Source organism: Bufo bufo, chromosome 1, assembly GCF_905171765.1.
Source record: "Bufo bufo chromosome 1, aBufBuf1.1, whole genome shotgun sequence".
In the NCBI taxonomy this organism is placed as follows: Eukaryota; Metazoa; Chordata; class Amphibia; order Anura; family Bufonidae; genus Bufo; species Bufo bufo.
In genome coordinates, this window is record NC_053389.1 from 317,317,096 (window position 1) to 317,341,305 (window position 24,210).

The 24,210-nt window shown below is 41.7% G+C and overlaps 1 protein-coding gene across 3 annotated transcripts in view; it reads right to left on the reverse strand.

The window, feature by feature from the left end:
• Nucleotides 1-2,550: 2,550 nt before the first annotated feature.
• The window catches only part of LOC121008928 (protocadherin alpha-2-like), a 381,217-nt gene continuing 359,557 nt past the window's right edge, over nt 2,551-24,210 (reverse strand). For all 3 annotated transcript variants that reach the window (XM_040441718.1, XM_040441729.1, XM_040441707.1), the window contains one exon: nt 2,551-3,037. In XM_040441718.1, the coding sequence (XP_040297652.1) occupies nt 2,724-3,037 (314 nt within the window). In that variant the 3' untranslated portion in view covers nt 2,551-2,723. The remainder of the gene's footprint in view (nt 3,038-24,210) is intronic.

Sequence of the window (24,210 nt, forward strand, 5' to 3'; positions counted from 1 at the left end):
TGAGCAGTGGTGCCAATGAAGCTATGCAGACTTTTTGAGAGTTTCATCTCTTTGATGCAATTTTTTTTACATGTCATTGACTTAAAATTTCAGCATATAATACAACTGGAGAACTTACTTAAGGAAATTAAATCTCAAGACACATTGTAATGTAAAGTTTAAATGTATAAACTAAATTTACCTTGTTTAAATAATACAAATCTAAAATTTTTAACTAAATAGGTTTACCAAAGTGCTGCAAATAATCTACTCCAAAAGAGAAACTGTCTGCGCTATATAAGCAGTTTCGGTAATATAGTGCAAATGTTGATTTACTTTACATATCTGCATCTATATCTCCTCTAAGGTAGTCAAATGAGCATTTAAAGCATATGGAAGGTGGTTGGAGGATAGCAGTAATAATTATGTATGGAAATTTGAGAAGCAATGGTACAGTGAGTTTTTAAAAAAAAATAACATGTAGCTATAAGATCCACTGCCTTTCTTTGATTAGTCTTCATATATTAATGAAAAACTTTACTTTAATGATTAAATAATATAATGTATTTTAAAGATATATTTGCATTTTCATAAACAACTAATTAGCTAAGACGGCTTACTCCTGTTATAGATTGCAGCATACAAATGCACTGATTTGCCCCATGATAATGACAATTTTCACTATTGCATGCATTGTTATTTCATGGAAGTCAGTAGAAATTGACACTAGTTTGCACTCACAGCTCAATATTCCCAATAATGTTTCACTCACACTTTGTTTTTTTTCGTACATTCAGGGTATAGGCAGACAAAGATCTCATAGAGCCCAATTTCAAAACTTAGTATAGGCTCCCCTGCACCATGAAGTAGCCAGTATGTGGGGTTAAACATTCCCAGGAAACACAGAATGCAAAGCACAAGGCCCAGAATTTTAGACAAATCTAATTTTTTTTTTATTAAGCAGTGGAAATGTTTATTTTAAAAAATTGCAATAAAAAGTCACCCTCTGCCTACCAACTTTTTCTGACTTCTTTGCCAGAAAAAGTATAACAGGTAGTTCGTAATTATGGTGCTCATTCTGATTATCATGTTTCTCAATATATTTAAATCAGAAACTTATATAAATACATTGATTAATGTCTTGTTTGCAGACGTCTGCCTGCAGCTACCACTAGGGGGAGCTTAGTGCCTAGGAGTTTATAGAGTTAAAATTGCAATAGAAGCTATAATCATCAATTTACACTGAACTTCCACTTACTGGCAACTGCATAAAAATGCAGTTGGGGAGAGTTATCAAACTGGTTTAAAGTAGAACTGGCTTATGAAAGGGGGAATGATTGGTTGCTATGTGCTACTAAGCCAGTTCTACTTTATACCAGTTTGATAAATCTTGCCCCGTGTTTTTAAATTGGGAACAGAACAAGAAGTTCAGGGCTTGTCTCTGGGGCTATGTAGCAGTCGTATGGTCTTACTCTATTAAAGGTTTGCCACTGGGTATAGGTTAGGCAATTACTTGCTAAATATCTGGTACTAGTTTCCTAAGTTGTCCATAGATGCATAGATTATCAATTGTCTGATAACTTAAGTGACACAAATTGCAGATGACAATTTAACATATCATGGGGTACTAGCCTTCTTGTGTATTCTTTAATAAACTAAAAAATGGGAGCTGTAGTAAGGTATTGTTACGCTATATTATTTTGTGTTATAATTTCTGTATGCAGATGATCTATGAGCACACAAACATATATGCTAGTAGCTTTACTATCTTGATTCCTGAGGAATTTATCTCAATTTAAAGGGGTTGTGCATGTTTGGGGCATTTGGCAAACCTCCCTCCTAGTCAGACCTGCGAAGGGAAGCATATTTACCTGCATTGCTGCACTGGCTCCCAGCTCTTTCACTATCCAGCCTCCGCTGTTCCGCTTGGGTCCCTAATTGTAAATCTCCGGTTTGATACAACAGCCGATTGCTGGTCGCAGTAGTGACATGATCTCCTTGTGTGACATGATGGGGAGCAGGTCACTGCTGTGACCTGCTCAAACCGGAAGTCATCCCAAGACGCCCGCGGAGCAGTGGAAGCTGAAGAGTGCAGGAGACGGGAGTCAGTGTCAGGAAGTAGGTAAGTATGTTTTCCTTCACAGATCTGCACAGGAGAGGGGTTTTCCAACCTCCACTAATGTGCCCAACCCCTTTAATGTGTTCAAATTTTTAAATGTCTTTTCAATTTTATGTAAATGGTCATGTTAATCAAGATGCTAAAGTTTAAATGTACTATAATAATAACTTAGACAATCCTATTTGCAATATTTCTAATGATTTAGCTTTAATTTGCCTATTTTCCAAGTGATTATCCTGCTTTATTCTTACCATTTTTATCTGGCTGAAATCCATACTTTTTCATGGCTACCTGAATATAATGCATTTTCTTTATAATACACATAAACTATTTACAAAGACATAGGCCTTAACAGTCACTAACTATAATTTACTGTATGCACAAACTGTCACTGTGTTCTTTGGATGTGAGGGACAACAGCTGAGTGTTGTACAGTTAAACATTTGACATAATAAAGCTATAGACATAATCTGGTAAATAATATAGACATATATGTATAGATTTTCAGGCTTGAATGTTGCAGTCTTTTTGTTCATAGGAAGGTGCATTAACAATAGGAAGAATTTTACTTTGTTGCTACATTACTCTTTACAAAAATGGGATAAGAATTGGCTTCAATCTCCTTTTATTGATCATTGTTGTCATTTGGATTATTTCCTTTCTCTTGATTATTCTTGTTTCCCTTCTTCTTCTTCTTTTTCTTCTTGGTTTCCTCTTTTTTACCAAAAGTTATGAAGTTACTTTTATGACCTTGGGCCGATGGTTGATCCTGGCGGATTGAAATGATGGCTGGGGATCCCGGGATAATAAAATTCTCCGGAAAATCTGGTGGTATTTGTGGTACTGGTTGTTTTTGATTGCCAGGTCCATATTTGAAGGTCCAACTGTTGCAATTCACACCAGCTCCTACTGGGGGAGACACTTCTCCTCCTTCTGGTTCTGAAAAAGTTGAGAAAAGTATATAAATATTAAACATAATTATGTAGTATTTATGTTTAGACAAAGATGAGATTGAACCTACACTTTAAGTATGTTTATTTTTATTGTATTTTATTGTAGTAAGCCATACTTTAAAATTCAATTTCTATTTGGAATATAATAAAAAAAACTTCAAAATGTTTAATAGATTTCTACATTTATAGATATACGGAATGTTTAGACAACAGAATGTAACATCTATTCATATATGTTCATCACTGACCACTTTGACGGGCAAGCTTTTCTTTAAAGACTTTGCTAAAGAAGTTTTCCCTAACTACATAACCCTTTCTTAGAACAAAAGCACCATAGTCATAAGATGATCCCCACTGGTCTGGATTATCTTTCTATTAGAACTTCCAACAATCATGTCGAAGCTCTGTGTGGTGAATGATTTCACTTGCAATGGCCAATGGTGGGGAAAAGTGATATTATACAGTATAGTGGCATGATTTGTGCTATACTTTATATGATCATATTGAGTCTGTCAGAATGGAAGACACTCTTTCATAGAAAGGGTACATCACAGCAGATTCCACTCTGTGAAGTGCAGATGCTTTAATGGGGCATGTACAAAAGGGTTGTCCGGATGGAATAATCCCAACAACAAACCAACAAAACAACTAAGAAAATGTATAGTTTAAGAGACTTATAGGCAGATGTATTTAGCTTTCTTTTTGAATTTGGATACTATTTTTTAATATTGCATCCGGAAAAAAACTTGATTACATGGTGAATACACGAGTCCATTTAACAACACAGTCATATTGTTTGAACATTACAACCACAAAGCTCTGTAATTAATATTATTATATAATGATTTATAAAATTAGGCCACATAAACTGTTATTCTTTCAGGCACTGAAAAGAGGACGCTGCAAATCCTAATCCTCAACACACAGAGTTAACCAGATTTGCTTATGAGCTCAGCTTTATCTGCCTTTTCAGGAAATTAAACTTCTGTCTGATTTACCACAGAACATTCCAGATTTTTATCAGGCAATTGGAGTATTGTTGGGAGCTTCCATGCCTCTGATTCTCATAGATCTAATAACATCGCTTTCAAGACATATTGAGGTCATACCAAGAAAATAACATCTAAAAGGTAATACCAAACTATAAGAAGATAGAAGTTTGATATTAAAGTGTAATTTCCCTTTGGAGTGACCTTTTTACCTGGTGCACTGAATATCAACTTAATTATTTTATATAAAAATGAAATCTACAGTCTATTAGCTAGGCACAGATTGCAATAAAATACAAGGGGAATGTGTGGTCTAGATTTGTGATGCTTCAGCAGCAACATAACATGAACATACACAGACTGATGCATACAGAGATTTTTGAATGAAACAGAAAAAAGTAAATACTCCACTGGATGTCATATCACAGTTATGTTCAGCTAGATGCATTGGATTGCATGCATGTTTCCTGAACATGGAGTCCAGAGTCATCTATATGAATCCAACAAAAAAGTCACAAAATGTACATCAAATCACAGTGCTATACAACCCTAGAAGCACATGGCTATCATGATGGTGTTCCCTTGAGGGATATGGCTTTTTCAGATAGCTGATCAGCGGGAGTACCTGGATCCATACACCCATTGATCAGATATTGATAACCTACAGATGTAGTAGAGTTAACATATATGCTTAACTAGATGTGTTAGCTAAACCAGTTGTGTCAACATCTTAAATTGATTTTTAATGGCTTTTGTTATAGGATATCACTATGAGTTAAGAAATTTGAGTTAAGAGTTTGAGTGTTAACTCTACTACATCTGTATCCTGAGGATAGATCATCAATACCAAAATACTGGACAACCCCTTTAATGTTTGCATACTAAATCTCCTTACCCCTCTATACATGCATGTTTGGCTTGATCAAGCATGCATATGTATTGAAAGAGGAGAGAAATTCACTGTGAGACACCATCAGACATCTACTGACAGATCCTTATCTCCAGTGACATCTACCATCAAGGGAGAGTTAGAGGACCCTATTACTCATTAGCTGTTCAACTGGTCCTACTTAAATTAGAAAGCTCAGTTGACAATTATCTATTTTGCATGGACACCATAACTAACTGGAATAATTAGGCTGTGAACATGTGGCTATGGATGGTGATTTAGGACTGTGTTAGACCTGCAGAGAGTCGGACAGTTTATCACTAATAGAGATGAGCGAAGTTTTGAAAAATTTGATTCAGCAGCTTCGCGAAGTTCGGCAAATTTTTTTATTAATTACAAATTGCTATAAATCAGGTATACCCAGGGCAATCTGCCTAGAAACAGCATTTTTAAGTCTGGCATAAAAATAGATTTCAGACAGAATTGGAGCAAACTGATGTCCATAAAATGACATCCGTCCTCCATTGAAGTGTAGGTTAAATAACATGGAAACATTAGTTTCCGTTTTAAAGAACAGGCAGGAGCATCCGTCGGACGTAGGGCTGAAAACCAGTGAAACTCTGGTGTGAACCCACCCTAATACATATTCTTCTCACTTCGTAGCCATATCTCAGTATGAAGGCTTAGAAGTTACAGCTGCTTAATACAGTATTTTTAACCAACTTGGGGGCCCAGTCCCAGTGTGCTGGTCAAGTGTCTAATAAATTTCATAAAAAGTAATATAAAGTAGTGGCCCGATGAAAGAGTTGGGAGGGTGGCAGCAGTGGCAGTCACAGTGACAATAGTGGCCCCATTATAGAGTTGGAGGGGGGCGCAACAGCAGTGGCATACAGCACAAGAAATGGCAGATCACAGTAGTAGCAGAACCCAACAACAGCAGTAGGAAAGCAAGGCCCAGTGGCATGCATATCATTTGAAAAAGTAACATGTAGATATCAGTAGGCCAAGAAACCCCATTGTAGGAATGGCAGTAGAGGCAGCAGGCGGGTGGCAACAGGTGGGTAGCAGCATCAGAATGGTGACAGCAGCACGGCTCATTTTGCACAATATTCCAGTGTGCCAGCACATTACAGTATAATCAATAGTGACAGAAGGATCTATTCTGTTGAATTAGGCACCGGTGTCTGGAAATACTGGTTGATCCACACCTGATTCATGTTTATGAAGGTTAGTTTCTCAACAATTTGGGAGGAATGGTGAGTTCTCTTAGGGGTAACTATGCTCCCTGCAGCATTAAACACCTGCTCTGATACCACACTACTGGCCAGACAGGAAAGCATGTCCATGGCAAATTTAGTCAGTTGCAGACACACTTTAAGTTTGCATGTTCCAGTAGTCCAGAGAATCTTGGATCAATGGTGACAGGATGCCACCACCTGCTGGTTGAGGTTCTGCTGGATGTCCTAGTGCTGCTGCTGTGTGTATTCTTTAGAAGGTGGCTGAATAAAACTGTAGTGTAAGCACAGAGTGTCCCCTCAGTTGGCAGTGAGCAACAGACTACACAGCATGTATTTATAGTAGTCAATTTTTGCATCCCTCTCAGAAGGTCTAAATATGCCCCCATGTTTGACCTGTAGCAAGGGTCTAACAATGTGGATAGTCAGTAGTCATCCCTGTGCCAAAACCTGACAATGCAGCTATCACTATGCAAACATGACAGCATGCAGGGACGTAGCTATAGGGGAAGCAGGGGAAGCGGCTGCTTTGGGGCCCTGACCCAGAAGGGGCTCATCCTGGAGGAGGAGGACTAAAAGATTTTATCAGGGCCCCCTCAACAGTATTACACAATGAAATTATATACAGTGGCAGTATACAGGGAGTGCAGAATTATTAGGCAAGTTGTATTTTTGAGGATTAATTTTATTATTGAACAACAACCATGTTCTCAATGAACCCAAAAAACTCATTAATATCAAAGCTGAATATTTTTGGAAGTAGTTTTTAGTTTGTTTTAAGTTTTAGCTATTTTAGGGGGATATCTGTGTGTGCAGGTGACTATTACTGTGCATAATTATTAGGCAACTTAACAAAAAACAAATATATACCCATTTCAATTATTTATTTTTACCAGTGAAACCAATATAACATCTCAACATTCACAAATATACATTTCTGACATTCAAAAACAAAACAAAAACAAATCAGTGACCAATATAGCCACCTTTCTTTGCAAGGACACTCAAAAGCCTGCCATCCATGGATTCTGTCAGTGTTTTGATCTGTTCACCATCAACATTGCGTGCAGCAGCAACCACAGCCTCCCAGACACTGTTCAGAGAGGTGTACTGTTTTCCCTCCTTGTAAATCTCACATTTGATGATGGACCACAGGTTCTCAATGGGGTTCAGATCAGGTGAACAAGGAGGCCATGTCATTAGATTTTCTTCTTTTATACCCTTTCTTGCCAGCCACGCTGTGGAGTACTTGGACGCGTGTGATGGAGCATTGTCCTGCATGAAAATCATGTTTTTCTTGAAGGATGCAGACTTCTTCCTGTACCACTGCTCGAAGAAGGTGTCTTCCAGAAACTGGCAGTAGGACTGGGAGTTGAGCTTGACTCCATCCTCAACCCGAAAAGGCCCCACAAGCTCATCTTTGATGATACCAGCCCAAACCAGTACTCCACCTCCACCTTGCTGGCGTCTGAGTCGGACTGGAGCTCTCTGCCCTTTACCAATCCAGCCACGGGCCCATCCATCTGGCCCATCAAGACTCACTCTCATTTCATCAGTCCATAAAACCTTAGAAAAATCAGTCTTGAGATATTTCTTGGCCCAGTCTTGACGTTTCAGCTTGTGTGTTGTGGTGGTCGTCTTTCAGCCTTTCTTACCTTGACCATGTCTCTGAGTATTGCACACCTTGTGCTTTTGGGCACTCCAGTGATGTTGCAGCTCTGAAATATGGCCAAACTGGTGGCAAGTGGCATCTTGGCAGCTGCACGCTTGACTTTTCTCAGTTCATGGGCAGTTATTTTGCGCCTTGGTTTTTCCACACGCTTCTTGCGACCCTGTTGACTATTTTGAATGAAACGCTTGATTGTTCGATGATCACGCTTCAGAAGCTTTGCAATTTTAAGAGTGCTGCATCCCTCTGCAAGATATCTCACTATTTTTGACTTTTCTGAGCCTGTCAAGTCCTTATTTTGACCCATTTTGCCAAAGGGAAGGAAGTTGCCTAATAATTATGCACACCTAATATAGGGTGTTGATGTCATTAGACCACACCCCTTCTCATTACAGAGATGCACATCACCTAATATGCTTAATTGGTAGTAGGCTTTCGAGCCTATACAGCTTGGAGTAAGACAACATGCATAAAGAGGATGATGTGGTCAAAATACTCATTTGCCTAATAATTCTGCACGCAGTGTAGACGAATGGAACAGCTGCCGGGCCTGATCTGAGAGAGTGATCTTTACTAGTCACAAGAATGGGGGCGGCATGAAAGGAAAGGGTTGTGAAAAAATTACTGGGGGAGGGGGGCCCCATTCAAAAATTTGCTGTGGGGCCCAGTCATTTCTAGGTACGCCACTGACAGCATGTATCTGCCCATTTGCGCAAGGAACTCAGAGGGCCTCCCTATCTCCATCTCCATTACATACTGCCACAGTCTGTCGGGATCATCTGTGTTGTCTTTGTCATTGTCCTCCAACTCCTCATGCTCCTCCTGCTCCTCTACTGTTGGGCAGATAGACCACCTAAGTGTGTATAAAATTCCTGGGCATGTATGTCCTCCTCTTCTTCCTCATCTTCGTCCTCCTATTCTGCCAGTTCATCCTCCTTAGGGCTTTGTTGGCCATGCGATATGGGTTCCACGTCTTCTATCCCCTCGCCAATCATATTTCTCAGCATCTCCTCCAGGATATGAAGGAGTGGAATGACATCATTCATCCTGTAGTTCTGCTGACTGACAAATAAAGTGGCCTCCTCAAACAGCCTGAGCAAACAGCTGCCACTGGCTAAGATGGAAATTACACTGGGGTGTTAACCTATCCATCTGCTGCATTAAGAAAACGTTGACCGCCTTCCTCTGCTCATACAGGCGGTCTAACATACATTCCCATTATCAGCAATCATGGTTCCTATCTCCAGTTGGTGAGGAAACAGCCAGTATTCGATTTCTTTATTGATGACGCAGAGCAGTTCCTCCCCGGTGTGGCTCAGTTCTCTCAGGATTACAAGGTGCAGAACTGTGTGACTATGCCTAGTTTTGCAAAGGTGATATGATGGAGGACCACTGTGAACTGCCATGACTACAATGCGGAAGCGGCATTGCCGTCACCTGGCCAAGTTGCTGGTGTGCTTGGCCGGAATAACAGTTACCCAGTGGGCTGTGAATGACATACATTGTCCTTGACAATAGTTACAACTTCATACGTCAGCACTGGCATGAACTCTACAAGACAGTGAGAGACCCAAGGACTGGCCCACCTTCTGTTCAACATTGGTGTGCAGAGCTAGTACAGCTTTTTGGGAAAAAGTAATGTCGACTTTGGACTCTCTACCTTGGGTAGGCACAAGCAATCAGTTCTCTGAAATGTAAGTCAACTACATGGAAAGGGAGGGCCTGTAGTACCAGCAACTTGGCCAGGTGCATGCTCAGCTTTTCTGCTGCTGGATGAGTGCACGCATACTGTTGTCTTTTTGCAGTGATCAATTACTGTTGAAACAAATGACGAGAAGGAGCATCAGGAGCGACATTGAAGTCAATGGGAAGGTACAACAGCTTCCCTCTGCTGGCGTTGACGAGCCATGACTGCTTGAGAGGGGGTGCAGGCCATAGGGAGATGCAACAGTTGCTGCATCAGCCTTTAGCAGTAAATGAATGGCACGGTTTTCCCATGCAACTTTATGGTGACGCTCCACACATCCGGAATAGCACATTAACATCCACCAGTGACTGTGTGAAATAATTCTACACTGCCGAGTATATTATTTTCCCTTCACCACTGTGTGATGCCTGCTTTATGCTGCTTTTATGAACCCATGCACTGCCAGTGTGCTCCTCACAGATAGTTTCCCGAGTAGATGTAACTAGTACATTCCAGATGTCACACTGTTTACATTCTGCTGTCTCAGAATGTATTAGCTATCAATAATGGTGGACTGCACACTTATGTACATGGTGATAAATTAGACCTGTCTGTAATATTGATGCATAGTAACTCTACAGCTAAAAAAACTGACTAGCTATGAATCTTGGTGCACTGTACACATGTACATGTCGATAAATTAGACCCTCCTGTAATACTGATGGCACAGTAACTCTACAGCTAACGGAATGGATTAGCTATGAATCTTGGTGCACTGTACACCTATGTACACAGAGATAAATTAGACCTGCCTGTAATACTGATGCACAGTAACTCTACGACTAACAAAATGGATTTGCTATGAATCTTGGTCCACTACACACTTATGTACACGGCAATAAATTAGAACTGCCTGTAATACTGACTCTACAGCTAACCGAATAGATTAGCTATAAATCTTGGTGCATTGCACACATGGCGATAAATTAGACATGCTGGTAACAGAGACCTGTAATACTGAAACACAGCAACCCTACAGCTAACAGAACAGATTAGCTATGAATATTGGTGCAGTGCACACTTATGTACATGATGATAAATTAGTCCTGTAATACTGATGGAACAGAAACTCTACAGCTAACAGAATGGATTAGCTATGACTCTTGGTGCACTGCAAAATTATGTACAGTCTTCTACACTCTCCCTGCCCTCTCCTTCTCCAATATAGTCCTACAGTCTCTGTTAAGAGTTTGCAGCAACACTGTCCATAGTGCATGAGCATCTTGTCACGTCTCTCCATATGCTCAGCTAACAGGAAAATGGTCGAGACCGCACAGGATCAGGGTTTTATAAGGCTCTGTCTAGCTGTGACATCACAGGGAGGTGGATACCTGCTGATTGGCTTGCTGCACGGAATTATGGGTGATCTTGCATTCCCGGGCTTGTCTTCTTTACACTTAATTTCACTTTCCTAACACCTTCAGATGCCATTTTAGGAAAACTGATTAGTTACCATGCAGCACACGTAAATTCGAACATGTTTAGAATTAAAGTTTTCCTAAACTTCAGACCAAATTTTGCTTTGGATGCTTTGCTCAGCACTAATTGCTAACGAGCGTAGGAACTCTAATTAGCCATGATCTGCCTGTGTAAAAGTGCCGATGATTACCTGTTGAATGATCCAACTCTACTGCCACATGTGTAGTTTATTTAATGAAACCGCTTCCAGCTGCATTACACAGAAAGCTGAATGTGCGCCTGCACAAGATTATTGCCAGAAGCATAATGACATCACCGCTGCTAGGAGGAGAAAAGAAGAAGAATGGGAACTAGCAGGGCTCACTGTGGATGGGAGCAGCTGGGCTCCACAAAGGATAAGTACAGCCCCTTTAACACTTGTTTTTTGGGATATAAAACATGGAATTGGACATAAAGGTATATTTACTCATGGCCATAGCAAGGAAAGCCATAGGGCCTTCCAAAAAGTGAGAAAACATCTATGATGGTGACAGGTACCCCAGTGCAGTACAGATATGGCATGCTGATCAGACGGGTGCAGGAGGTTGGGCCGCCAGATCAGTGGCAAGGGCCCGGCAGTCACTGACAGCCGAGCTCTTGCTGTATACGCTTTAAATCTCTGTTTGCCACAGTCAGCGCTAACCGCAGCATGTACAGTGTTAGTGGAGGTAGGGGGCTCCCTACCCGTCCCCATCTGGTCCCACATTGTGTTGATAGGGACCCAATGGCTATGAAGGCAGCCCAATGCCTTCCACAGACATCGAGACTGCCTTCTATGGAAGCAAGAAGGCTGTCAGTGTACTATACTAGAATCTTTCAAGTAAAAAAGCACCCTTTTCCCATAATTAAGACATATAAAAGTGCAAAAAATAGGGAAAAAATCTATCGCTGTGTCAGTATCTGGCTCTATAAAAATATCACATGATATACCTCAGATGAATGGTGTAAAAAAATTAAAACTGTGCCAAAACACCAATTTTTGGTCACCTTGCCTCACAAAAAGCGATCAAAAAGATATATGTACCCCAAAATTGTACCAATCAAACCATCATCTCATCCCACAAATATGGCTCTCAGAAAATGGCAACACATAAACAAGATATTTTTCGTTTTAAAAATGCTTTTACTGTGTAAAACTTAATTTAAAAAAAATAGACATATTAAGTATGACAATCGGCTCTATAAAAATATCATATGATCTACCCTATCAGGTGAACGCTGTAAAAATAAATAAATAAAAACAGTGCTAGAACAGTCATTTTTGTCATCTCGCCTTACAAAATGAGCAATATTGAGTGTTTAAAAAGTAATATTCACCCCAAAATGGTAGCAATCGTGCACCTTTTCCTGCAAAAATGAACCCCAACATAAGACAATTGCCCAAAAAATTGTTCTGCCATGTGTCCCTACAGTTTACCACCACATTAGTGGGTCGCAGGGGCTTCTGTGTGCTAGAAAACAGCCTGACGCAGATGGCCAAACAACTCCATGGCAGCATTCAAACCCTTTGGTACTAATGTTTCAAAGTTATACATCAATCTAGATTCAGCTCTCAGTATTTTACAAATATAATCAACTCCTCTCCAATTTCCAATTTCATTTTGCTCAGGTCTCTTTGATGTACGGTAATTGTTTGTAATGGGCTGATAGAGTATGGTTCTCATATCCTGAACATATATTTCCTTGCATGGCTACCCATGATGTTAAAGATGTGGGAGAAGGTGGAGGTCTCACTGTACGGGCTATTTGGATTAACAAATTTGGTACTGTTATGTTGACAATCAGTGGTTTATCAGGTAAGTCTGCTCCTATTGTTTTATCAATTAGTTTATTGTTTTAATTAGATGTCAATGTTAATGTATAATCTTTGCTATTTCTTTATGGCCAGTGATAAATGGTAATATAAATTTAGGTCCCATTTCTTTGTTTGTGGTATAACTGTATCTGCTGTTTCTTCTTTAAAAAATGTACTTCTGTTTAGGGACCTTACTTTTTCAAGTGACTTCTGTAAACACTGGATCAGATATCTTTTATCTAAAAATTGTTATGTGAGGACCTGAGCTTCTTCCTCATAAGTGGATTATTTAGTTGAGCTTCAATCATCTGTATTGACTCAAGGGTACATTTAATAACCAACTAGGCAGATGACAACTTGAAGGTAAAAAAAAAATATTTGTAGCTATAGGCTTACGATAAGTGGAGAAAACTAAAAGTGTCATCTACAACTGTAATCTTCAGGTCAAGAAACTCAGTAGATCTCTGACTTATTTAAGGTGTAAATTTTAAATTATATTCATTATCATTCAATTGAGCTATGAATGTTTTTAGATGTGCCTCATCCTCCCCCCAACAAACCGGATATTGTCAATATATCGCTGCCATAGTACCATAAATAAATTGTCATAACTGGACGTGAATCTGGTACCCATTTATTACTGAAATAAATGAACTTTTGCACGATATTCTAATTTCTCGAGTTTCACCTGTACATATACTTAGCTTTATATATATATATATATATATATATATATTGTGACACAGTGAGAGGTTTGGTCTGGAAAAACAGGTTATTTCCTCCCAGCATGTGCTGCTGGGCTGATTTACAGCCAGGTAAGGTCAAATAAATAGGCAGCTGGGCTCAGAAGCGAAGTCTCTGTGTTGGGATCTGGGAGCCTTGTGTCTGGATGAAGGCTTGCTACCTGTTTGGCGTGAAAACAGGTTGGTGCTGCTATGTTCAAGGACTCTTTGAGGCAGAATTGCCGCATGGTGTGAATTACCACCAACACCGCAAAGTGACTTTTTGCTTGTTTATAACTGCTTGTTTTGTCACTTGCCTAAAGTTTGAATAAAACACTGAACTGTTTGATCCAAAGAACTTGTTGTTGCCACTATACTGTGTCCGCTAATCCTATCTACCAGAGTCAAACCCCACAACATATATATATATATATATATATATATAGATGAACCTCATCCCTCCCCCCAGCCAAGATTTCATCAGTACGTCGTCACAGTACCAGATCCGCTCCCAGATGGGGGGCCATAGTAAGATGTTTCCAGTAGTCCAGTAGTATGTATGTACAGTATGTGTGTTTGTCTGCTAAAGGAATCCGCACCGTCACATTTACAATCCCAAAATTTTGCACAGCCGCCTCCTATGACTAGGGGAACATCATAGACTATGTTTTGAGTGGTAATTTTCACCCTGTACTTTCCAATTATTTGCCAAAAAATATGCTTAGTAACCTAACCACCAATCTACAGGAGCCATTGTCTGTTGGCTATTGTGGCAGTTAGCCTGGAAATTCATCAGGTTGCATATAGAAACCAATCATAGCTCAGCTTCTATTTTGCTACAGGTCATTAATATGAGCTCTGATTGGTGGCTATAGGCAACAAAGGACATTCTTAGTATACGTCAGCTTATGTGTGAGTTAATATGATTTTGATTGCAACTCTTAGCCAACATTGTTATAGCAGAGGCTGATGTAACTCACATAACCTTAAGTGTATACTAATTCTGTGGGTTTTTATATACTGTCAGTTAAAGACAATAATGCCCCATAAGAAAAGGAATTCGATCATATATATATATATATATATATATATATATACACTCACCTAAAGAATTATTAGGAACACCTGTTCTATTTCTCAATAATGCAATTATCTAGTCAACCAATCACATGGCAGTTGCTTCAATGCATTTAGGGGTGTTGTCCTGGTCAAGACAATCTCCTGAACTCCAAACTGAATGTCAGAATGGGAAAGAAAGGTGATTTAAGCAATTTTGAGCGTGGCAAGGTTGTTGGTGCCAGACGGGCCGGTCTGAGTATTTCACAATCTGCTCAGTTACTGGGATTTTCACGCACAACCATTTCTAGGGTTTACAAAGAATGGTGTGAAAAGGGAAAAACATCCAGTATGCGGCAGTCCTGTGGATGCTAGAGGTCAGAGGAGAATGGGCCGACTGATTCAAGCTGATAGAAGAGCAACGTTGACTGAAATAACCACTCGTTACAACCGAGGTATGCAGCAAAGCATTTGTGAAGCCACAACACGCACAACCTTGAGGCGGATGGGCTACAACAGCAGAAGACCCCACCGGGTACCACTCATCTCCACTACAAATAGGAAAAAGAGGCTACAATTGGCACGAGCTCACCAAAATTGGACTGTTGAAGACTGGAAAAATGTTGCCTGGTCTGATGAGTCTCGATTTCTGTTGAGACATTCAAATGGTAGAGTCCGAATTTGGCGTAAACAGAATGAGAACATGTATCCATCATGCCTTGTTACCACTGTGCAGGCTGGTGGTGGTGGTGTAATGGTGTGGGGGATGTTTTCTGGGCACACTTTAGGCCCCTTAGTGCCAATTGGGCATCGTTTAAATGCCACGGGCTACCTGAGCATTGTTTCTGACCATGTCCATCCCTTCATGACCACCATGTACCCATCCTCTGATGGCTACTTCCAGCAGGATAATGCACCATGTCACAAAGCTCAAATCATTTCAAATTGGTTTCTTGAACATGACAATGAGTTCACTGTACTAAAATGGCCCCCACAGTCATCAGATCTCAACCCAATAGAGCATCTTTGGGATGTGGTGGAACGGGAGCTTCGTGCCCTGGATGTGCATCCCTCAAATCTCCATCAACTGCAAGATGCTATCCTATAAATGTGGGCCAACATTTCTAAAGAATGCTATCAGCATCTTGTGGAATCAATGCCACGTAGAATTAAGGCAGTTCTGAAGGCAAAAGGGGGTCCAACACCGTATTAGTATGGTGTTCCTAATAATTCTTTAGGTGAGTGTATATATATATATATACAGTTAGGTCCATAAATATTGGGGCATCGACACAATTGTAACATTTTTGGCTCTATACACCACCACAATGGATTTGAAATGAAACAAACAAGATGTGCTCTAACTGCTGACTGTCAGCTTTAATTAGAGGGTATTTACATCCAAATCAGGTGAACGGTGTAGGAATTACAACAGTTTGCATATGTGCCTCCCACTTGTTAAGGGGCCAAAAGTAATGGGATATAATAATAATCATAAATCAAACTTTCACTTTTTAATACTTGGTTGCAAATCCTTTGCAGTCAATTACAGCCTGAAGTCTGGAACGCATAGACATCACCAGATGCTGGGTTTCATCCCTGGTGATGCTCTGCCAGGCCTCTACTGCAACTGTCTTCAGTTCCTGCTTGTTCTTGGGGCATTTTCCCTTATGTTTTGTCTTCAGCAAGTGAAATGCATGCTCAATCGGATTTAGGTCAAGTGATTGACTTGGCCATTGCATAACATTCCACTTCTTACCCTTAAAAAACTCTTTGGTTGCTGTTGCAGTATGCTTTGGGTCATTGTCCATCTGCACTGTGAAGCGCCGTCCAATAAGGTTCTGAAGCATTTGACTGAATATGAGCAGAAAAGATTGCCCGAAACACTTCAGAATTCATCCTGCTGCTTTTGTCAGCAGTCACATCATCAATAAATACAAGAGAACCAGTTCCATTGGCAGCCATACATGCCCACGCCATGACACTACCACCACCATGCTTCACTGATGAGGTGATATGCTTAGGATCATGAGCAGTTCCTTTTCTTCTCCATACTCTTCTCTCCCCATCACTTTGGTACAAGTTGATCTTGGTCTCATCTGTCCATAGGATGTTGTTCCAGAACTGTGAAGGCTTTATTAGATGTTGTTTGGCTAACTCTAATCTGGCCTTCCTGTTTTTGAGGCTCACCAATGGTTTACATCTTGTGGTGAACCCTCTGTATTCACTCTGTTGAAGTCTTCTCTTCATTGTTGACTTTGACACACATACACCTACCTCCTGGAGAGTGTTCTTGATCTGGCCAACTGTTGTGAAGGGTGTTTTCTTCACCAGGGAAAGAATTCTTCGGTCATCCACCACAGTTGTTTTCCGTGGTCTTCCGGGTCTTTTGGTGTTGCTGAGCTCACCGGTGCATTTCTTCTTTTTAAGAATGTTCCAAACAGTTGTTTTGGCCACGCCTAATGTTTTTGCTATCTCTCTGATGGGTTTGTTTTGTTATTTTCAGCCTAATGATGGCTTGCTTCACTGTTAGTGACAGCTCTTCGGATAGCACACTTGAAATGAACTCTGGACCTTTTATCTGCTTATTGTAATTGGGATAATGAGGGAATAACAAACACCTGGCCATGGAACAGCTGAGAAGCCAATTACCCCATTACTTTTGGTCCCTTAACAAGTGGGAGGCACATATGCAAACTGTTGTAATTCCTACACCGTTCACCTAATTTGGATGTAAATACACTCAAATTAAAGCTGACAGTCTGCAGTTAAAGCACATCTTGTTCGTATCATTTCAAATCCATTGTGGTGGTGTATAGAGCCAAAAATTTTAGAATTGTGTCGTTGTCCCAATACTTATGGACCCGACTGTATATATATTTCTGTCTGTCTGTCTATATCTTTAGTCACTGCCCGACTGGATCCAGCTGCACCAAATTTGGCATACCGTATATGTACATCAGGTGTACTGGAACGTTTTATACCGGGTCTCAGCTCTATAGGATGTACCGTTCCTGAAATATTCCCAAAAAATGCAAATATATCACATGACCTGCATTAGCAAATAGAAGCCCACAGATCTTTCACTTATACCACAACTGTCACACACACACGACACACATACACACATGGTCACATGACCCTTATTAGCCAATAGAAGCTTGAAGGTCCTTCAGTCTCAGCATACACACAGTTTTACACCAGTTTTCCATAACAACCCAGCTATTTGTCTTCACTGCTAAAGGGGAGGGCACTGTGGAGGTTACTATTAAGGGGAAGGGGACTGTGGAGTTAACTACTAAAGGGGCAGCTACTGTGGAGGTCACTGTTAAGGCAGCGGAGTACTGTAAAGGTCACTAATAAGGGAGCGGGGTACTGTGGAAGTCACTGTTAAAGGGCCAGGTGCTGTGTAGGTCTCAATTAAGAGGGCAGGGAATGGTGGAGGTCACTGTTAAGGGGGCAGCGTGCTGTGAAGGTCACTGTTAAGGGAGCGAGGTGCTGTAGAGGTTACTTTTAAGGGGGTGGGGTTCTGTGAAGGTCACTGTTAAAGGGACAGTGCTGTGGAGGTCACTGTTAAGGGGGCAGAATGCTGTGGAGGTCACCGTTAAAGGGGCGGGGCAGTGTGAGGGGGTCACTGTTAAGGGGGCAGGGTGCTGTGGAGGTCAACATTAAGGGGGCAGTGCACTGTGGAGATCACTGTTAAGGGCTAGATTGCTGTGGAGGGTCACCGTTAAGGAGGCGGTCTGCTGTGGAGGTCTTTGTTAGGGGGGTGGGTGATGTGCTTTGGAGGTCACATTTTAAGGGGGTCGGGCACTGTGAGGGGGGTCAGAGTTGATGGATGGGCTGCTATGGAGGTCACTGTTATGGAGGACACTGTGGATATCTTTTAATGACACACACAAACATTAAATGAAATAGTAGCAATATCCCCTTGCGAAGCCGGTGTCATCCTGATAATATATTTAATATATAAAGCTGAGTGTATGTATGTGTGTGTCCGCTAAAGGAATCCCCACCATTGCATTTACAATCACGAAATTTGGCACACAGGTACATCAGGTGTCCGTGAAGGTTTTAAAGCAGGTCTAAGCTCTCTAGGACGTACCGTTGCTGAGATATTCCCAAAAAAATGCGTTAGCCAATAGAAGCTTGGTCACATGACCCTTATCAGCCAATAGAAGCTCGCAGGTCCTCCAGCTTCCACCTAAACAGTTTTACTCCAGGTTTCTATAACAACCCAGCCATTTATCTTCACTTCTGTAGATTTAAAGGAAATCTGTCACCAGGATAATTGCTATTGAAGTAAAGCCATGGCCTAATAGCACTTAGTACCTTATTTCAAGATGTGCCTTTGTTCCAGCAATAGATGTTTTTATCCTCTGAAAATCCAGTTTATTTGGTATGCAAATGAGCCAGTAAGGTGCCCAGAGGGGCGTCACTATTGCAGGAAGGAGCCCAGACACGCCCCCTGCCACAATGTGTCCACCCTCCAAATACTTTTATAGCAATAAATTACAACCACGGGCTTACGGACTGACTGCAAAATCCAACTGTATATGTGTGATGTCATTTATCACTATACAATAGTACAAAACAACAGCAGTAGACATTACTACAGCACGTGTTGTATAAAAAAATACTGTATATCACCACCCCCTCCCACTTGGATCCATGGCCATATTACAATAATAATCTGACTAACTGACGTTGAATTCTTGGACAGGACTTATCATGGATTTGACTTCCGACAAGTTCTATATCCTATGTAAACATGTAGAACAACTTCTCCCACTCCCCAACACAACCTGGTTACCTGGCTGGGGTGGAGGGGGATTGTTATATATATTTTCATCTCTAACATCACCCCCCCCCTGCAGTGCAGCACCCTAGGAATATATCCACAAGTGCCTTTGGGGCACGACCCTGCCATTGCTGTCTAAAATAAATCTTAAACATTGCAACTTGTCTCAAATAAAATACATGAATGGGACAAAAGTTTGTGTGTTATTAGCTAGATTGTGTTTGTCTATAATTGTGACTTAAATAACACACCCAACCATGCCTTTATGGATCTTGCTTTGTAAACCCGGGCACAGCCATTCAGAAACAGAAAAGGGCCTTCCCCAAACCATTCCAACAAAATTGGAGACATTCAATTGTCCAAAATGTCTCAGTATACTGAAGCAGCAATTCAACTTGAATCAAAGATGCTTTTTTATTGCTGAGTTCATAGAAAACAAGCGGCAGTAGGTTTGTGAACGTTTTTGCCGCGCAGGCCTACATCACACACTAAAAATGCAATGAAGGAAATATAATCATATAAGAAACATTGAAAAAGACAATACAATGACTGACATGACATAAAGAATGGCTGTTAATAGAAAATGACTATGCTCATAATTGATATATACCACATGTGTTATACTGATTACAAAATACTGTGCTAGAATCTGCTGGAATAATAAAGTATTTGTATACAGAAGGAGACCTGGAGGAAGGCTACATTTCTGGTGGATCTGATAAATAATTAAGGCATGAATACAGACACAAGATCTTATCATTGGTGATACATCAGGAAATAATAGACACTATCGTTGTACATGAGGGCATAAGGTCCCTAGAACTGCCCTAAATACACTGAAGGTAGTAATATGTAAAATACAGTCACCTCATGTAGCTAAAAAAAGTTCCTATCAGATGGTAAAGAAAACTCCATGTCAAATGCATAGCAAGATACTGAGGCCATACTCCCCTGTGGTGGGCTTACCTGTGCCGCAGATAGGTATCTAGGAGAGGAATGGTAGTACACCGTAGGTGAAGGTGCAGAATCGCTTCCTAGCTGTCTTACATTTAGACCTTTTTCTATGCCTTAATCAGGTGTAAAAAATAGTAAATGAGATGGGTCTGCCTGCCTGTCCCCTTCCTTGCTTATGCCATGCCTACTTTTTTGGACTTGGCATGAGTGGGGAGAAGCTGCAAACTGAGGCACAGCTAACCATTGTGCTGCAATCTGTGCCTAAAATACGAATAATATAGGCAGATTTAAGCATCACAAATGAGCCCCTATGTGCCTCAGAACTCAGTTACCACACTCTGTAACTTCATGTTTTTGCAGATAGCAGATCTAGGGCGTTTTTTTGGATGATTTGTATGGCTGTTCCACAAATTTTAGAATGTGTCCTATTCTTGTCTTTATTGCTAACAAGAATAGTTTTCTCTGTTGATTGTAGTGGGAAAAAAAAGCAGAATGCAGCCATATTTTGTAGATCCTTTGTTTGCAGACTGAAATGCAGACACACTTTGTACATGAAGCCTTAGATTGAGTGCTAGTGTTGGGCGAGCAAGCGACTAATGTAGGTGGTTTCAGAAATCCTGATGGAAGTAGGGCCAGCAATCCTTGGCGTCGCTAGCACCTGTGCCATCCCAGGGTAAGACTCACTCCTGGCTTCTGAGAAGACGAATGGAGGGTGGTCTGGCTATCACCCTGCATACTGTTTTCCCCCATTTCCACCTCTTCCACATGCAAAGCGTCCACCCTCATTGTGAGCAGCAAGCGTCTTAGTATACACAGAAGTTGGATGGTTATGCTGATAATAGCGGCTGTGTTAATTCCTCAAAGTTGCATAAAACCTCACAGTGGTCAGACATTCATGCCCACTCCTCACTTGTGAAGAGCAGAAGCTGACTGGAAAGGCGACGACCATGTTGCAGCTGGTATTCCACTACTGCCATCCGCTGCTCACAAAGCCAGGCCAACATGTGAAATGTAGAATTCCAGTGCGTGCTCAAGTCGCACAACAGTCGGTGAGCTGGAACTAGCCAGACCGGCGGCAGCTGTAGATGACATTCAGAAATGGGTACACATGCAACGCACCTTCACCAGTAGTTCAGGCAAATAGTGGTTCAGCGGTTTTTCAAAACCTATCCAAAGTTGAACACATGGGCTAGGCATGGTATGTGTATGAGCTTGCCGAGCTCCAAAGCCGCCACCAAGTTACGGCCATTATTAGACACAACCATGCCTGGTTCTAGGTTGAGTGGCGAGAGCCACAGCTCAGTCTGGTCCCTTATACCCTGCCATAGCTCTGCAGCTGTTTGTCACCTAAGCAAATAAGTTTCAGCACAGCCTGTTGCCTCTTCCCCACTGCAGTGCTACACTGCTTCCAGCTACTGACTGATGACTGACTGGTGCTGCAAGATGAGAATTCAGAGGTGGAAGTGGAGGATAAGGTGGAGGAGGAGAAGGGGGAGTTGCAGCCACTAAAGTAGATGGTTGCGGAAATCCTGATGGAAGTTGGGCCAGCAATCCTTGGCGTCGCATGTGTACCCATTTCTGAAAGTCATCTACAGCTGCCACTGGTCTGGTAATGCTGCAGCAGCTCTTGCAAGTTCCAGCTCACCGACTGTTGTGCGACTTGAGCACGCGCTGGAACTCTACGTTCCACATGTTGGCAAGGCTTTGTGAGCAGCAGAGGGCAGTAGTGGAATACCAGCTGCAACATGGTTGTTGCCTTTCCAGTCAGCTTCTGCTCTTCACAAGCGATGAGTGGGCATGAATGTCTGACCATTGGGAGGTTTTATGCAACTTTGAGGAATTAACACAGATGGTGAGGGGGCGATGCCACTATTATCAGCATAACCATTCCATGTCTGTGTATACTGAAAAGCTTGCTGCTCACAATGAGGGAGGACGCTTTGCATGTGTAAGAGCTGGAAATGGGGGAAAACAGTACACAGGGTGATAGCCAGACCACCCTCCGTTCGTCTTCTCAGCATGAATTGGATGATAATGAGGAGGAGCAGGAGACGGTTGCCTCCACTACAGAGGGTAGTACCTATAGTAGGTTTATTCCATCTTTTCAGTATGGATGGGCCAAAGAGGAGGAAGAGGATGAGGAAATTGAGAGTCATCCTCCTGATGAGGATAGCGAAGTCTTGTCTGTTGGGACTCTGGCACACATGGCTAACTTTATGTTATGCTGCCTTTCCAGTGACCCTCGCGTTATATGCATTTCGCCCAACACCGATTACTGGTTGTTCACCCTTCTCGACCCCCGCTAATAAGATAACTTCTCATCTCTCATTCCTGTGGCAGAGAGGACTAGCAAAATGGTGCAATACAAGAAGGTCCTTGTGGAAAAATTGCTCAAAAAAATTCCAGCTGACAACGCTGGCTGCAGAGTACATAGTTCCTTGGGCAACTGAGGAGGGGAGACGAGGGGAACACACAGCAGTTCCAACAAAGGCAAAGCAACACTCTCCAAGGCCTGGGACACCCCTCCAGCACCCTCACTCTGATGCTCGGCCTAGTGTCACAAGGAGAGAAAAGTTTTGGGGGATGGTGAACGAGTACGTAGCAGACCGTGTCAGTGTCCTCAATGATACCTCTGTGCCTTACAACTATTGGATGTCCAAGCTGAACACATGGCAGGAACTGGCGCTCTACACCTTCGAGGTGCTGGCCTGCCCTGCCGCCAGCGTTTTGTCAGAGCGAGTATTTAGTGCTGCTAGGGGCATAATAACTGATAAGCGCATTCTACTGTCAACTGAAAATGCTGACAGGTTGACTCTTATCAAAATGAACAAGGCCTGGATTGCCCCTGACTTCTCTACTCCTCTAGAGGAAAGTGGCTGAACATAAAGGCACTTTAAATGTGGCTTTTATGGTGTATTGAATACACTGTATTCTCATGCACCCATTCCACCACAAAAAAGGAGATATGGTTCAGTCTTCCTTTTCTCCTCCTCCTCCTCCATCATATCAACATGCTTATTAGGCTGCCCTCGTTCCTAATGTTTTTGAGGGTCACCAGCAGGCCCTCGCCCATAATGTTTTAGATGGTCAGCTCAGCAGCAGACCCTCACCCCAAATTTTTTAGATGGTCAGATCAGTAGCAGACCCTCGCCCCTAATGTTTTAGATGGTCAGATCAGCAGCAGACCCTCACCTCTAATATTTTAGATGGTCAGATCAGCAGCAGACCCTCACCCCTAATGTTTTAGAAGGTCAGATCAGCAGCAGACCCTCACCCCTACATTTCTAGATGGTCATCTCAGCAGCAGACCCTCACCCCTATTTTTTTAGATGGTCATATCATCATCAGACCCTCACTCCTAATGTTTTAGATGGTCAGATCAGCAGCAGACCCTTACCCCTAATGTTTTAGATGGTCAGATCAGCAGCAAACCCTCACCTCTAATGTTTTAGATGGTCAGATCAGCAGCAGGCACTTGCCCCTAATGTTTTAGATGGTCAGCTGAGCAGCAGACTCTCACCCCTAATGCTTTAGAAGGTCAGATCATTAGCAGACCCTCACTCCTAATGTTTTAGATGGCCAGATCAGCAGCAGACCCTCACCCCTAATTTTTTAGATGGTCAGATCAGCAGCAGGCATTGCACCTAATGTTTTAGAGGGTCACCAGCAGGCCCTTGCTCCTAAAGTTTTTGAGGGTCACCAGCAGGCCATCAATCATAATTTTTCAAGGGTGTGTATGATGCCCTCCTTTATGTGTAATAAAGGGTGTATTGGAGTGCCGGTTCCTTGTAATTTTTGGCAGCCCTATCACTTAGTGCATAGGCTTTATGAGTGTAGGAGTCCC